General features: G+C 34.6%; 1 protein-coding gene across 1 annotated transcript in view; it reads left to right on the forward strand.

Moving 5' to 3' along the window:
* LOC145676221 (uncharacterized) overlaps positions 1–17,624 on the forward strand; it is a 118,089-nt gene extending 100,465 nt beyond the window's left edge. Inside the window, exon 4 of the mRNA XM_081747147.1 lies at positions 12,135–17,624. Within this exon, the coding sequence (XP_081603273.1) occupies positions 12,135–13,677 (1,543 nt within the window). The 3' untranslated portion in view covers positions 13,678–17,624. The remainder of the gene's footprint in view (positions 1–12,134) is intronic.
* Positions 17,625–17,913: the final 289 nt, after the last annotated feature.

The raw sequence follows: 17,913 nt of genomic DNA on the forward strand, positions 1-17,913 counted from the left end.
AGACTACTCCCCATTGCTTTTTTTTTTCTTTTTCTGATGATTCAAGAAAACTAATCTTTTTCCAAACAGGACTAATTTTTGTTTTTAGTATGGTTTTTAATTTGATTTTTAATTTGTAAATAAAAGAAATTTAAAAAGAAAGCTGGTTTTAATTTTTTTTAAGAAATAGATTTTATTTTATATTCCACATATACACCAAAGGTTGCAAATTACGTAAAATTATTAACGTTTCGTGGCATTTTTAATTTTTTTTTCGAAAAGGGATATATTTCTCAAATTTGGGTACATATTTAAGATTAACCCACTCCTTGTATCCCATAACAAAATTTTCTACAGGCGAGAAGTAGGCGTATAGGGTTTGTCCAAGAAGTAATCCCCCATCCAGAAGGCCGTAAACAAATCTTTAAAAGGTATTTCTGAAGCTGAGTTCCAAGGAGCGAATGAATCACGGAAATCGCGCTGAAAGCGGCGCATCGACGCCCAAAGGGACTTTTTTTTTTTTTTTTTTTTTTTTTTTTGAATTTTGAGGAATTGTTAAAATCAGATGAAAAAATTCCTGTTTATAGACTCAGTCTCATTACTTCTTGGACAAATCCTGTAAGAAGTTCCAGTTATTTACTTTGTTATTCTGAAAGTACATGCTAGTGCGAAAGTGGATTGTGGATGGAATAAGTTAAAATCATACGTAATTCTCGAAAATCAAGACATCATGAACACAAATCTTTGCTTTTATATATTTTTTAAGAAAAGAAAAATAAAACCAAGCAAATGAACAAAAGAAACTAAAACACCAAACAAGAAAACGTTCCACAGAAATTGTGTGGAGAACGAAGTTGTTCTGGTATCGTTAACTCAATAAAAGAGGATGGCGTAAAGGTATGATGGAGATACGGCATTTTTGACAACAAAATACACTTGTTTTCGATACTATCAGTGTCAATTACCCGCTTCGCTCAGTTAAAATAATAATAATAACAATAAAATAATAAAATAATAATAATAATAATAATAATAATAATAATAATAATAATAATAATAATAATAATAATAATAATAATAATAATAATAATAATAATAATATAGTAACATGTTCCGTTACCAAGTCACTTTTTATTATTACTGAAGCGGTCTCCGATATCAGTCATTTTCGATCAGTTTTATATATCTCCCCCCGTCCTCCTCTCCCGCAAGTTGTGAGGCTAAATTTGGATTTTAACGGCATCGAAAGTGTCACTTTTCATCTCAGCGACCCCGAAAACTATGGATTCGACACTAATATATGTCATTTTCGATCATATAAATATCTCCCCTTCCCCTCCCGCAAATGTCAGCGTCAAAGTGAAATGTTAAAAAAAAAAAAAAAAAAAAAAACAGGCCAGAACCTCATCTCTGTTGAAAATCTGATCGAGAGTTGTGAAGTTATGAAGTTAAAAACATAGTCACTTTCAGTGTTACCTAATAGATTTTATAAACACGGAAGGTCGAAATTTACTAGTAATTCAGACGAGTTATTAAAAAAAGTGAGTGATATACAATAACTAGTTCCATTTTTCATATTTTATAAGTTTTTAAATTAGTATCCCATAACGTGGCAAATTGAAAAGCAAAACATGATATATTTGACTCTCGAGATAGAATTTTATAATATTTCAGGTAGGTACCACTGACACACACAAGAAATACCACTTCTGACAGTTTCATGCAGTACTTGTGTCTTTCCTCCAATATCTGTCATTTACGAGTGCTTTTCAGTAACGCCAGACGCACTTTATTTCTACTCGTACGTATACAAGTTCACAGAAACACGTATGAATGCTTCTGTCATGTGAATGAGTGAAAATAATCATTTCTTTACATTTTAACTTACACCTGATGTTGATAGAAGAGAATGCATACATGAATAATTCTTTCTAAGGTATAGTAAGACTTAATTAAAAACATGATTGATTGACGTAGGGCAGATAGTATAGTGCTTGAAAGGAGACAAAGAGCTTCATAGAAGAATAATACAAAACGTGACTTTATTGCATATGCGTATATAATGTATAACCGTCACCAAAACGTTAAGAGAGAAATGAATAACATTTAAAGTAAATGAGAGTATGGAGAAGATAATAAATAATATTTTGATTTACACGGGGTTACATATTCTCGTTTTTATGTTAAGACTGCCATATGCATATTTCATTATAATAATGGACAGAGTTCATAGTTGCGTACTTGGACTTGGCTGAAGTCCATGATCAGGTACAGTCAATTGACAGCTGAGTCTGCACACCACTAACTCTAAGATTGTAGAACGCCACTGTAAACGATGTTGTGCGAATGCGTTGAGGTTGAGTTGTGATTGCAATGTGATGATTTTTGTAAGATTTTTAGAGTATATATATATATATATATATATATATATATATATATATATATATATATATATATATATATATATATATATATATATATATATATTCCATATTTTTGTTTTTTATTTTGGATTTGGGAAAATAGGATTGTTTATTTTCCCTTGTGAAAGTCTTCCGTGTTTATAATATTTGTTTTTAACTTTCACTATTTTTACCAGGATGTTTTTCAATACTTTAGTTAAAATATTTCACTTTTACTTGTTTATTGTTTGGTTTCCCCGAAAGATTAAGAAAATACTTCAGTTTTTAATATCACAAAATAAAAGAATGTCTTAATAGTGAGGCCCATTGAATTTACTAGTATACTCATTTTAGTAACTACTTAACTAACTAACTAACTAACTAAATCTATGGCCTATGGAACGCGGAGGTTCAATGCCGCGTTCACAAAAGCTCTCCACTGACTTCTATCCTTAGCTGACTGCATCCAGTTTCTACTTTGTATTCCAATCTCTGCGAGATCTATCTTAATATTGTCCTCCCATCTGCGCCTAGGTCTTCCTAATGGTCGTTTTCCGATTGGTCTTCCAGTCAAAACTTTGAAAGCGTTTCTACTTTCTTCCATTCTAGCTACATGACCCGCCCACCTAAGCCTCCCAGACTTGACGATCCTAACAATGTTGGATAAACCATATAAATTATGTAGTTCCTCGTTATAAAGTTTTCGCCATTCCCCATTCCCGTTCCTCTTGGGTCCGAATATTCGTCTCAGGGTCTTTTGTTCTCAAATACTTTCAGTCTATGAACTACTTAAAGAATACAATTTCAAAGATTTAATTATAATTATGAATAATAAACCTAACTTAGATTTCTTCCAAAGAAAGTAGTTTGTACTGTACCTATACTAATAAAGAGTTCTCAGATATATAGCTGATTAAGGAAAGTACATTCCTTCATTTAATGTTTACCGTAACAAATCGAAAAGGTATTTCAATGTCACTGTTGTTATTACGCTCGAAATAACTACAAACTTTTTCTCAGTCATTAGTTTGTTCCGGAAAATCAGTTTTCTGTTACAAATCAGTGAAACAGCGTGTGTTACTCTGTTTTCTGTGTTCTGCTACTGTGTGACACTGACACTTTGGTCAAAACAGCTAATAAAAATGTCAGGGAAACATATGGGACCTTATGCAGAGTCGTAATGATATGCGATTAGTGCCATACTAAAGAGTTCGACTAACATATGTTTCCTGCAGGTAGTCAGGCGTTTAGTATGATGCATAAGGCGGATGATATTTAACACATCCTGTGAAGCAAACAAATGTACTATTTATCTACTTATGAAAGGTGTAGAAGGAAGAAAAATATTGCCCACTGACACATGGGGACATTTGTTAATCAAACATAAAACTAAAAGTATCTTTATATCAAAATTATCTTATATTTAAAATAATGTAGTAAAAATAATCTGAAATATCTAGCAACCGGCATCTAATACTTCCCCTTTCAGACTAATTGCTATAGCGCCTTCCCAATATTTACACTAGTGCCTTTTCACAAAGCCATCCTGGCCTTCGCCGTTATAATCAAATATGGCGATAGCAAATCACTTTTAAATTAATACATCACTTCGCATCAAATAAATTTATTTCAACAATGATATATATATATATATATATATATATATATATATATATATATATATATATATATATATATATATATATATATATATATATATATATACAGGGGCGGATCCAGGATATAATCAATTAAGGGGTTAAACCATATTTTGCCGTTTTATCCAGTGTAAAGCAGGATTGAAGCCAATTTTATCTAGTGTATACCTGAGCGTCACGGGGGGGCTATAACCCCCATAGCCCCCCTTGGATCCGCCACTGTATATATATATATATATATATATATATATATATATATATATATATATATATATATATAGGGTGTCCGAGAAGTCCTTCCCTGATTACAGAAATTGATAACTCAGGCTAGAAATAAGATAGAAATATGAAACTGGTGTTGAATTGTTTACAAACTATAAAAGTTTTGTCTGTGTTAGGTTTGTTCTGTTTTACCAAGTCTCCATTTTTTTGTTTTAGGTTTGTAGTACGTAAGTAAGAAGCCCAAGAAGCCATGCCAACCAACCAGGAGAAGGCACAGTGTGTCCTGTGGTACCATGAGACACGATCACCAACCACGGTGCAGAGACAGTTCCAGACAACATTTGGGAGGACTCCACCTGATGTCAAGAGCATTAAAGCCTGGTATGAGAAGTTCAAGAACACAGGATCGGTTGCTGACCTTCCGAGGTCTGGTCGACCAAGAACCTCAGCAGACACGGTGGAGGCTGTGCGGCAGTCTTTTCTGAGAAGTCCTAAGAAATCGGTGCGCAGGGCCTCACGTGAATTACAGATGCAAAAAGCTCTATCCATGACATTTTACACAAACGTTTATTGTTTCGTGCTTACAAAGTGCAACTCGTTCAGGCCTTGTTGCCCGACGACGGTACACGTCGATATGACTTTGCGGTCGAAATGCTATCACGTATTGAGGACGATAATGGTTATCTCAGACGAATTGCCTTTTCCGACGAAGCGACATTCTTTGTCAGTGGAGTAGTGAATCGCCATAATGTACGCATTTGGGATTCAGAACCCCCCAGGGACGAACCAGAACCCTGCAGCAACGAATAACCACAGTCGTTGCATCGATCCCTCCAGTGATGTTGGCTAATGTGTGGATGGAAATTGAATATCGTCTAGATGTGCTACGTGCTACCAAGAGTGCTCATGTGGAAGTGTACTGATGTGACCAAAACTTTTATAGTTTGTAAACAATTCAACACCAGTTTCTAGCCTGAGTTATCAATTTCTGTAATCAGGGAAGGACTTCTCGGACACCCTGTATATATATATATATATATTTGTATGTAAAATCTGTTTGTATGTGTGTTTGTATGTAAAATCTGCATATCTGAATAGGCGTGCAATATATTTGCTTTTGATCTCAAATTCCACTACATGCTATGTATGTATCTGCAAGGGTACACATACAGACTTAGTTACCACTCAAAATCTTCGCATGCTTTCGTTGGATGATTCTTATTTTTTTTATCTTGATTTTTGTTTTCTTGCTTGGAAGCTGTTGATGCCTTGCCTGCTTGCTTTCTATGTACGCTTTCTGAATGGAACGCACAATTTTCTTTGCATGTTCAGTGCATTTTCCGTATTCGTTGATTATAAAAGCACAAAGTACGTAGATCAACGCACGAATTGCAATTGATTTTTTTTATTATTATTAAAATGAATTTCCTTACGTCGTTGATGGGTATCTTTTATTCTTAGAATATGTTAAAATAAAATTGCCAGTTTCTTATTTCCTTAGATTTGGTATTATTCCATAAAACTTGGTTATTATCACATCAGACCAGCTTATCTAATCCAGTTTCCTTTCAAGACTATTTCATTAAAGTAGACATAACATTTAGTAGTTGAAGTACTAAACAAGAACAAACAAATTTTCTTCACATTTTTAGTTCCATCAAAATTATTTATCACTAACGTCAATTACCCGATCATTGGGTTAAAATAAAAAAAAATAGTAATATGTTCGGTGTCGTCCTACTTGCGACAGTCTTATGTGCGACAGGAACTATCAACTGTCCTATAAGCGACAGATTCGATCTGTTAACTGGCCTATGAGTCACCGATTCGTTCATACTAAGGTAATGGAAGAAGATTAGGTTCCCTCTTCTTTAACCAGTTTCACGCTAGTGTGATTTAGAAGTTAACAAAATGTACTATGAAAAATTTACGTTCCTACAGATCTCACTTCTTCCAACCGTTTCACAATTACAAAGAACATACACCCTTAATAATTAAGAATTAAAAAAAATAAACCTTATACCTATAGGAAAAGCAACAGTTCGTCTAGCTATAAGGGATTATATCAGATTGCTATACGTCAAGCTTTTATGTATAAGTCAAAACAAAGGGGAGGCGAATTAAGTAATTATTTTACGTTTTGAGTAATTTAAATAGTTTGTTTACCTTTTGGATTATTTACAGTGCACTGAATTGTAATTGACAGGATTAGTTGGGAATAGCCAATCAGATGTAAGGGATCTCAAAAGCTGTCTTTTTTTTATTGAAATGTTTTTCTTTTTTTTATTCACAGAGTCTCAGGAAGTCTAAAAAGTAAATAGTTGGCGAAACTGTTACATGTTTAAGCTTTCCAATATATTCTCTTTTCAGCCTTAGAAAAAAGTAGATGTAAACAAACCCACCTGACTACCAGTCGGTCGATGACCAGTGATTGGTTGTTGATCTCACTGCACTAGTATCCTACCGCAGTATAATCCCTAGTAAAATAATAATTTCGAATAAAGATGTCTGAATTTATCCTGCATTTTGTGATAAGAAACGCAAGATATAAATAATATTTAACAACAGATGTAGCTTCATTTCAACCATACATGTACTTGGATATATAGTATTTACTGCGCATGCGTATGCGTTCGCGCGCCGATCCCGCTCATTTGAAACTGTAGAATGCAGTAGAACACACACAATCGGAAGCTTTCCTTTTCTGTATTTCCTATGATTTCATGAGATGCGAATTCATCACTCATTTTCTTTACCTTAGATACTCTTCGTTCCGGGAGCTCTCTTTGAACCCAAAGATCTTCAAGTGAAGGACACTTTTCTACTCTATCACCAATCTTTTCTGACATTACTCTTCCAAACGTCTTTGCTGCCAGAGTAATTTTATCACATTTATTCCTTGTTTTATTTAAACCATCCTGTGCAGCGGAAATGAACCTCCAAGTTTGGACATAATCAAGAGTCTTTGAAGGTAATCTGAGAGCGGACTAGTAATTGGAAATAATAAAAACATCATGGCCACTAAGATTGTTTCGCAGGAGACAAACGTCTTCAACAATGAAAGAGCATCATTGCGAAATGTTTTATTGAATTCATTGGAGTTACCAATAAGGAAGAGCGAAGACTGGCTGGAAGGAAGTTCAGCGAAGACTGGCTCCGACATCCTCTCTGCAGCAGCTCTACTTTTTGGCCAATAATGAAAACGACCAAATACCGGTATACGTACAGTAGTATGACTTTTACTGTTTCACCTAACGGTTCCAATAGCAACAAGACGTGCACTGGGGTTCTGTTTTATATACATATTAAGGAGCTTGTAGGACTATTTGAAAAATTTCTGTTTCTAAATCCAAAGAAGATATGGAAGCTGGAAGGCATTGCGTCGTATCACAAACCACAAAGTCGAAAACATGGGCATAACACCATGTGTGAATATCGCTTAGAATCACAGATACCATACCGAATCATCAAAATTGCCAAAAGAGCACTTTATAACTTTTTACATTTGAAAATAAATGTTTTAACTAATATTTCTGATTTAGGCCTACGCATCCGGGATAACAGTGTTACTAACTTAAAATGTGCAGAACATTGCTATACAACCAAATATGTAAAAATATACAAATTTGGGCCTGGAATCCAAATTAAATAGTTGAATATGATACAACCATAGAGATAGATTGTTTTATCTCTGTGGATTTAATGTTCGGAAAAACGATCAAGTGGCATTTCACTATCTTCAACCCAAAAGTCATTGCTGGTAGGGGGCGTAAACCATTCGTTGAGGAGGGTGCATCGGCCCGCGGGCCGGTGGGCCGGCAGGTCAGTCCGACACTGCATGTGTGTGTTAGTGTACTTTTAATATGTTATTTAGTACTAAGTGAACTCAAATTCAGAACTTTCATTCATTAAGAAATTAAGTAATCACTATAATTTTAAACATATGTAGTAGTCAAAGTGTATTTTGGATTTTAAATACAAACATTAAACATATTCTTCACCTCCAGCGATCAATATTGATAAATTTGCAAAGAAGGCTCCTTCTGAATTTCACTATATACAAGGCGTTTCAAAACAATATCGACAACGTTTGGGAGGTGATTCCTGACACCAAGATAAGACAAAAAGTATATACCAACCTGGATGCACAAGTGCTTCCTTTCGGAGTTATAGGTTGCCGAAAACATGAAAAAATGAACTTTAAAGGTCCGTAGTTCCTATACTATGGGACCTACCCTGGTCGGGTCAAGACTTCACTTAATAACTAGTATATGCACTATCCAAATATCCATGTTTCAGAATCCTGCGGTACTTCTGCAACAGTTTTTACAGAGGTAGTTAGTGGGTGCTTCAAATTATATGCCCTTAACCAAACCCTCTCTATAAAAATTGTTGCGTGAGTACCGCAGGATTCTGAAACAAACATTTTTGGATAGGGCACATATTAGTTTCTAAGTGAAGTCTTGACTCAACTACGGTAGGGCTCATAGTTTTGGAGCTATGGACCTTCAAAGTTCATTTTTTCATGTTTTCGGCAGCCTATAACTCCGAAAGGACGCATTTGTGCACCCAGGTTGGTCTATACTTTTTATCTTATCTTGGTGTCAGGAATCACCTCCCAAACGTTGTCGGTGTTGTTTTGAAACACCATATATATATATACCGTAAAAGAATCGCAATTAAAATGCTATTTGTGTGGTCACATACAGAATAAAATTACAAAATTTTACAATGATTACTGAAAATTAATGCTGTCACCCTTTCGAAAATTTTAAAAGCACATTAGTCCTAATGTATTGAAATTTAATTTTTTTATCGATAGTATGAAACGTTGTAAATAGTTGTAGATTTCCACAACCGTTCTCCAAGTGGATTTGTATACAATCAACGGTAATTTTGACTTTAACAGAAACTCCAATATAAGCCTCTTCAAAACAGCTCTTACACATAATGCACATAATGATCGCTTTTGGTTGTTGGTAATGGTCTGTTCAAGTAGCTTGTTAAGAATTCATCGTAAGCTGCTACTCTTATTTGTATAAAAAAGGAAGAAGAAGAAGGAAAGTCTTTGTGAGGTCGGTGAGGAGGGCGCCGAATTCTACTTCGCCCCGGGCGCCGAAATCTCTAGCTACGACTCTATTTATATATACATATAGATATAATTAAAGTCAATTTTAGTTACAACTTTGTACATGTTGTTCTTTCCTGAATTTTCCCAAAGGGAGTTTATGTTATAATGTTATTTATTTATGAAACTCAACAAATTTTCTGAGCCGTTTTTGAAAGATAAAAAGAGAGGACCAGTTCACCCTTGACGATAAATTAGCCTTTTTAACTTTTTCTGACATTTAAGCAGTGTTGGGTAAGTTACTTGTAAAAATGTAACGCGTTACAAGTTACTTTACTTTCTCTTAAAATGTAATGCGTTACTAACGCGTTACTTGCTCCCAAAAAGTAACTGTTACTTTACTTCGAAAGTAACGCGTTACTAACGCGTTACTTTTAGGTCCGAAACTTTGAATATGTCAGAAAATCTTACTACTTCACTTTTCCGTACTACTATTGCTATCGCTATTATTATTATTATTATTATTATTATTATTATTATTATTATTATTATTATTATTATTATTATTATTGCATGTCTGAATCGCTTTGTGTAAATGCAACGACAAATTTTTACTTGACAGCTATATGAACATTTTCATATAATGTAACATTGACTAAAATGCCATACTGCATTACTCGTAGGGATGGGCACGAGCGAGTTTGAACGAGTTTTCTTTAAAACTCGATTCGACTAGAAACAGATATCTTTGAGCTCCACCCGAGAACTCGGCTCGAAAAATTTGCTCCAAGTCGACTCGAATTCGGGTCGAGTTTCGAGTCGATTTGAGCCAATTCCGGTGTGTAGTTTCCAGTGCTCTATTCAAGTATTTTACAGAGGCAATATAATTATTATCAATGATACTACTACTACTACAACTATTATTATTATTATTATTATTATTATTATTATTATTATTATTATTATTATTATTATTATTATTATTATTATTATTAATTATAACAACACTGTGTATAAACATGAAAGATAGGCGGTTTGTATTTAAATACAAAAAAAAAAAAAAACAGTTGATTGCCAACCTCGGTAGTCGTGAAGTCTAAGAATCAAGGACATTGTTCACGAGCTTCTGAATTTGGGTTGAGGGTCTAGGTTGAGTATTCGGGTCGAGCCAAACATTGTTAAAAGTTATAGGGCACTAGCCAAATATCTTCAAAACTGCTCGGCCCGGGTTTAGAATTGTCAACGACTCAAACAGCTCAGCTCACAACTCATTCACTATCCACCCGACCGATAAGTGAGCCGAGCTACGGAGGCAACAGCTCACCCAACCGAGTCGGCTAGAGCCCTCGGCTCAGTAGAGCCGAACTGAGTAGTTGGCTCATCCCAACCAAGCCAGCTCGAGCCGATGGTTCACTCCAAGCGAGCCGGCTCGAGCCATTGGCTCAGTTGAGCCGAGCCGAGCTGAACTTGTTTTAAAAATCTCTTGGAATCTCGGTATCGAGACGAGACGAGATGCGATCAGTGTGCTCTCTCGTGAGCGACACTAAAAGTATTCCACATTACTGCTTAGCTTACACTTCTCATGGCTTTCGCTTTCCAGTTTAATCAGGCCATGATTTCAAAACGAGTTAAAACGAGCAAGCCATTTATCAAACTCGACTCGACTCTAAACTCGACGCCAAAAACAGTAAATCGGCTCGGAACTCGACTCGAGAATATTACCTTTGACTCGACTCGAAACTCGACTTGAATTCGAGTCGAGTTTTAGCTTGAACTATGCGTTAGAAAAAATGGTTGCTTATTATTATTCTGCTAAACTAATTATATAATAATAACAATGTTGTTATGTAAAATTAAAAATACAGAATATAGAGAAACATTACGCTACAACAAATAAAATGAGAACACATGAACTCTGGGTGAATCAAAACTTGCCAGTAACTCTAAAAATCGATACATGCTTTTTAAAGCTAGTTGTTCCAAACTCTATAAACAACGGGACTCTAAGATACCCATACTGATCTGAAGGAACTCCAATATTACATACCATCAACAAACTATTTTCTAGTAATGAAGTAGCCTGCTCATCAGAACACAGTTTATTAGTATTAACTCCTTACTGTATATCGTTAATTATGGCACCCTAGTTGTTGATAAATATTATCGATCTCCGTCTTTATAAAAAGAACACCAATCAAAGTAAAATAGACTACTGGTACCATTGCACTCTTAATTCACTCACTGAATGTATTGATCTGGAGCTGTCAAAATCTACGAAAAAATGTTCCAGGTGCTTGCAATCAGTACATGTGATTTGACTGAGACTGTGCACATCTTCCAAAAACAGCAAGTTACACTATGATCTTATCTGTTTCTTTATGTGCCCGTGACTGACTGTCGGTCACCTACATTGTTCATGCTCCATTGCTCCATTCTGAGAAATTCGCTTACAGGAAAGAAACATTTGTTTCCGAAAAAAAAAATTATACATATATTGCAGTTACTCATCCGAAATGTAACGCGAAAAAAGTAACGCAAACTAGGTACGTTACTTAAAAATTTGTAACGCGTTACCGTTACAGTTACTTTGGAAAAAATGTAACGCGTTACTAGGAAACGTTACTTAAAAAGTAACGCGTTACAAGTAACGCGTTACTTGCGTTACGTTACTTCCCAAGACTGCATTTAAGAGATTATTGAAATGGTTATTATCAAAGGTATTAATGTGGAGGACACAATATCTGAACTGTAAATACTACCAGCAATGTAAATAAATATATAAAATATCTTTTGTCTCTTTTCCAGAATCAGCAAGAACTGTACCCTCCTAAACTACACAGCTGACTTGGAATCAACAGAATTTGCCTTCGTCAAATGCCACAATGGTGATAAAGAAGTCTATAAAAACATGCATGCCTTTGTTCCAATCAAAGAATCAGTTAAGCACAAAGTGGAAAATGGATCACAAACTAAGAAAGAAACGAAAAAATTAAGTGTTCTCTTCATTGGTATCGATTCTGTGTCACGACTCAATTTACTACGAACAATGCCGAAGACCGTTTCACATCTGAAGACAAACGGTTGGTTAGAGTATCAAGGCTATAATAAAATTGGCGATAACACATTCCCAAACGTGATGGCAATTTTAACAGGTCTAAGTTTAAAACAATTGAAAGACACTTGTTGGCGTAAATCCGCAGCCAAAGTAGATCCATGTCCATTTTTATGGAAAAATTTTAGCGATCAGAATTATGTAACGGCGTACGGTGAAGATCAACCCGGAATTGGAATCTTTAACTACCAGAAAACGGGTTTTGTTGAAAGTCCCACAGACTACTATTTCCGTCCTTTTATGTTAGCTGCTGAGAAGAATCTTGTAATTAAAAAGCGTGATTCTCTCAACACTTGCCTTGGTTATATCACGGAGGCAGAATATTTACTGAAGTATGTATTAGATTTTGTGAACACTTTTCGAAATACTCTATATTTTGCATTATTTTGGACTACTAGCTTCAGCCACAATTCAATCAATACTCCTGCAGCAATGGATCAAAGATTTCTTAAATTTTTTCAAAGACTTTTGCAGACTGGTGCTCTCAACGACACTATGATTGTGTTCCTTAGCGACCATGGAATGCGTTTCGGCAAAATTAGGGAAACTTTCCAAGGATGGTTGGAAGACCGCTTGCCGTACTTGTACATCTGGGTACCGGAATGGTTTGAGGAACATTTTCCCGTGAGTTTTCAGAATTTGGAGAAAAACAGAAATAAGTTAACATCACCGTTCGATCTGCACGAAACTTTGAGAGATATTTTGCACTCGCGTTTAACAACCAATAATCAAACAACCGTGGAAAGAAACCAATCAAAAGGCGACGACAAGCACCGCTTAAGAGCGTGCAAAACTTGTTACAGCTTATTTGACGATATTCCGTCCAATAGGATGTGTGGTGATGCCGGAATCAGTGCTCATTGGTGTAGTTGTGTCAGATACATGAATTCGTCGGCGGAAAGTGAAGGTATCCGAGAAGCTGTGCAGTACGTGCTTAGCGACTTACAAAAGAAACTCAACAGTACCAACGATACAGCTAAAAAATGCGCCACTCTGTCCTTGAAAAGGATACTAAGGGTTGGCATAGAAGTTAAAAATAAGACTGATATAATCAAGAAATTTGTTATTTTGTTTGAAACTGTACCTGCTGGAGCCTTATTCGAAGCAACTGTTCTCCCACTTGGAGTTCATTCCTTTAAACTATCCGGTTCTGTGAGTCGCATCAACTTCTATGGCAAAGAAAGTGAATGTATTAACGACGCTGAACTAAAACCCTACTGTTATTGTTTAAAGTAACTAACAACAAAATGTGTTCTGTGTTTAAAGAAAACGAAAAATGATTCCTCTTCACTATGTGTGTTCCAACGAGTGTTCCTCTTTTGTAATCACATTTGTCTCTGTGAAGAACGTTCACTTTGAATAAAGAAAACAAACAAAGCCGGAGCAACTCCGTAATATGTTGGGCAACACTTGTAGATTTGATTTTGCGTTGCGTTGTTCATGGACGATCCAATGATAATGGTCGAGTCGTGCCATGAATCAAACGAATCATGATTCGTACCAAAAATAAAAATGTATTCTTTTTATTCTGTCATGATCAAAATGAATGAATTGTAAATGATAAACTACCAATTTGTGTGAACAAATCTTTTATATCTACTATTGCGATTGATAAGTAGAGGAGGCGATAGGGGAAAAGAATGAATATTAGCAGAGTTGTGGAGGATGCATTTAGTACATATTTAATGACATTGATTCATAACAAGCACTCCATTAAGATTTGCATTCAAAACACGAGGAGTGGCGAATGCGTCCATAAATTATTACGAACGAATTAAGTCTCGTGAATCAAATTAAATTAATCTTTATAACAAAATCAATATTTTTTGGCAATCAACAAAAGAAGGCTGTTTCTTCTTTGGGGTGGGTGGGAATTGGTCAACTATAACACTGGAAAATCATGTAGTTATTTGTGTTTATTTTTTCGCTGTTATTCTGAGCATCTCGGATCACAGACACGGAATATACAGCAACCATATTCTGAGAAAAAATTGGAAGTCGTGGGACGGAACTCGTCGAAAGTTCCCAAAGCACAGGAAGGACACTGTCCAGGGTTGGCAGCTGCACAAAATCCTCATAGTCGTAAAACAATGAAGTCGACTAAAACTGAATGTATTTACTACATTCTTAAAGTTTCTATTATTTCCTCTAAACTAGGTCTATGCTCTATGAACCCGGAGGTTCAATGCTGAATTCACAGTCACCATTGACTTCTGTTCCTAGCTAACTGGGTTCAGTATCTACTTTGTTTTTCTGTTTCTGCAAGCTCTATATTAATATTGCTCTCATAGTTGTAACTAGGTCTTCCTAATAATCTTTCTCGATAGAGTTTCCAATTAAAATTTCGAAAAAGGTCCGCACTTTCTTCTATTCTGGCTACTTGACTTGCCCACCTAAGTCTCTTAGACTTAAGAACTCAAAACAATGTTAGGTGAATGGTGTAACTTATGCAGTTCATTGCTATGAAGTTTCCACCATTCCCCATCTCATTCTCTCTCGGGTCCAAATTTCAGCCTCAGGATTTTAATCTCAACTACTGCCTCAGAGATCATGTTTCGGAACCGTATAGCACAACAAGCATCATTATCGTTTTATATATTTTAAGCTTTAAATTCTTCGACAGAATCCCAGAATACGAAGAAGTTTGGACTCTATAATAACACGAATTCTATACTTTCAGTCAACATTTAATTTTTTCGTGGTTATGGTTATGGACTGTAGTGTTCAGTTTCTGGGTTACTCTCTCTTGGTAAGCCTGATAAGCAACAAACTTTCTTTCTCCTCAGCTTACGTCATGAGGAAAAGCGACGACAGTGCCACTCTTTCTAGACATACCTCGAATTTGATTTGCTGTTAATTGTACAGCTAACAGTATTTGAATTTGAACCGAGAGTAAACGAAGACGTCTGTATATTTGTATGTCTATGATAGCATACCTATACGTAATTATGCTAAGAAATATTAGATGGATATAGTGATGTCAGTACTGCGTGTAATTGAAGACTGAACGAGTGTATTATAGGAGAAATCTCATATTATTGTTATTTGTTGGACCATCACATATTAATTACTATTAGTTTTATTTGGTAATCCGGTTCCGGATATGCTGTGAAGCTATTTAATACTAACAAACTATTAACAACTAAACAGAGGCTGAAACTATCGAAGTACATTGGGATCAATATTTCAAAGTACCAACTACGCATTAGACTAGTGAGACTATAAACAAACTTCGAGTAAAATCTTCCAGTAAAGATGATTAGCTCAAGATTCGAACCTAGAACTTTCTGAATACATTGCGAGAGCACTAAACGTTCTATGTTGAATCATACATAAATTTTATAGCCTACATCTGAACAACATGGTTTCTTTTTAAGGTTATGTCATGAGAAGTACAATGATGACGCTCTACATATTTAAAACGAATAATACTTTAAATGTGTTCTCGCAGCATAATACGTCACATTGCATACGAGTGAACATGTCAGTAATTTATTGGATAGTTTACGTGTCTCTCAGGACTGAAACAAACAACGATAATTCTAATGTTGTTCGTTAAAACAACCGAAAACGAACACATGTTTCCAGACGTATAATTACATTCAAAAAATGCAAAAAGATATATCCAGATACTAATCAAAATGTGTAAAAAACTTATATTAATACTGAGAACACTTGAATGCTCAGCGTTTATGCTCGCAGTAAATTTTTGTTTTCCATTTCTCAAACCTTGAAAAGTTATAAAGTGTTTCTTACAAGCCGTAAAAATTGTGAAGCAAAAATATTAAATTATTAATAGCTTTTTGGATCAAAAGATCCAATATATTTCAAGCAAAATGTTTCTTGTACGCCTTATACCTGGAGAACTACATATAGGGTAGCCAAGCCCAAACTATCACTTAACTCAGTATGATGTGGTTTTACGAAAACTCGATTTAGGGGCCGTTCAAAAATTTTGTGACCCCTGATCTGAAAACTAATTTGTGGTCGAGATTACAGTCTTTTTATGCATTTTATTTTATCATTCCGAAAATTCTTAACCCACATCGCAATCTTTTGATCCATTTTTTGATCATTCCTAAAATTTTTCTTACAATATTTCTTTAGGCTACAACGAATGAAACTCAGAAACTCAACAATATATATAAAAAATATTTGTTAATAATACTAAGAACACTTCAATGCTCAGTGTTGATATTGAAAGTAAATTTCTGAGACTCGTTTCTATAAACTTACGAATATGTTTCTTACAAGTCGTACAATATGGTGAAGCTTTCTAATTTGAAACCAAAGAACCCCAAGAACTCTACAAAATATTCATTAATACTCATAACACTTCAATATTTAGCGTTAATGTTAACTGTAGAATTCAAGGACTGTTTTCTCTAAACTTAGAAAAGTGTTTGGTACAAATGTACAACTTTACTTAATTTTATAATACATTATAATTTGTAACAAAAAAGAAATCCAGAATTTCAACGAAATACCTATACTAATATGTAGAACATGTTAGTGGTCACAATGATCAGTTTTGATACTAACTGTAAATTTCCAGGGCCCATTTCTTAACATTTACAATTTCTACAAGTGTTTCTTATGAATACGTATTAAGAATCTACGAATCAGAATTACTAGAATAATAATATTAGTCATTTGTAAATATCATTTATCATAATTTCCATATATATATATATATATATATATATATTCACAATTGTAAAAGTTTTATTTTTATGTGTTGTATATATTTGTATTGCAATATTAGTACTTTCGTGAAATAGTCAGAAGATAATAAAGACAATTGTTGCCTCTGTATTATGGAGTTGCACCGACAGATATTTTCAAACTACATATCATATATGTGTGCGTAGTAGCACTGCACAATGCCTGACAATATGATGTTTGTCCTACATAACAAATTTCCAACTTATTAAGTGTTCGTAAGCCTATTTTTCTTCGATTTTTTTGTATTGTATAGTATTTGACCAGCTCTGTTTATTATAGATACTATACGTATGTGCTAATAATAGATTTCTTATGACGGCAAACTCCATAAACAAATGTATAGTTAAGTACCTTATTTAAGAAATCTCTATTCTATCTGTGATATTCAATGTCTCTATTGTTGAATGCTATTAAATGTTACAATACTTACTAAATTTATATTGAAATAAATAATAAACATGTGATATTTTTTCATTGCTTTGTGTTATTTTTTAAACCAATCTAATTTATTTTAAGATACAGGAGAAGACGAGCAATCTGAAAATCATGAAAACACATAATAAATGGAAGTAATATTGGTATTGGAGTTGGTTGGGTCCGAGAGTATCTTGGATTGAGGCCCACTTTAGGTATGAGGCACAGTTAAAAAAAACGATTATTTTTTACGTGGGGTTGGCAATACTGATAAACTTTAATATTCTGTGCTTGCAACCGAGGTAAAACCGTCCGAGTAGAGTTGGGAACGTG

Source organism: Thermobia domestica, chromosome 18, assembly GCF_964235325.1.
Source record: "Thermobia domestica chromosome 18, izTheDome1.hap1.1, whole genome shotgun sequence".
NCBI classification, from domain to species: Eukaryota; Metazoa; Arthropoda; class Insecta; order Zygentoma; family Lepismatidae; genus Thermobia; species Thermobia domestica.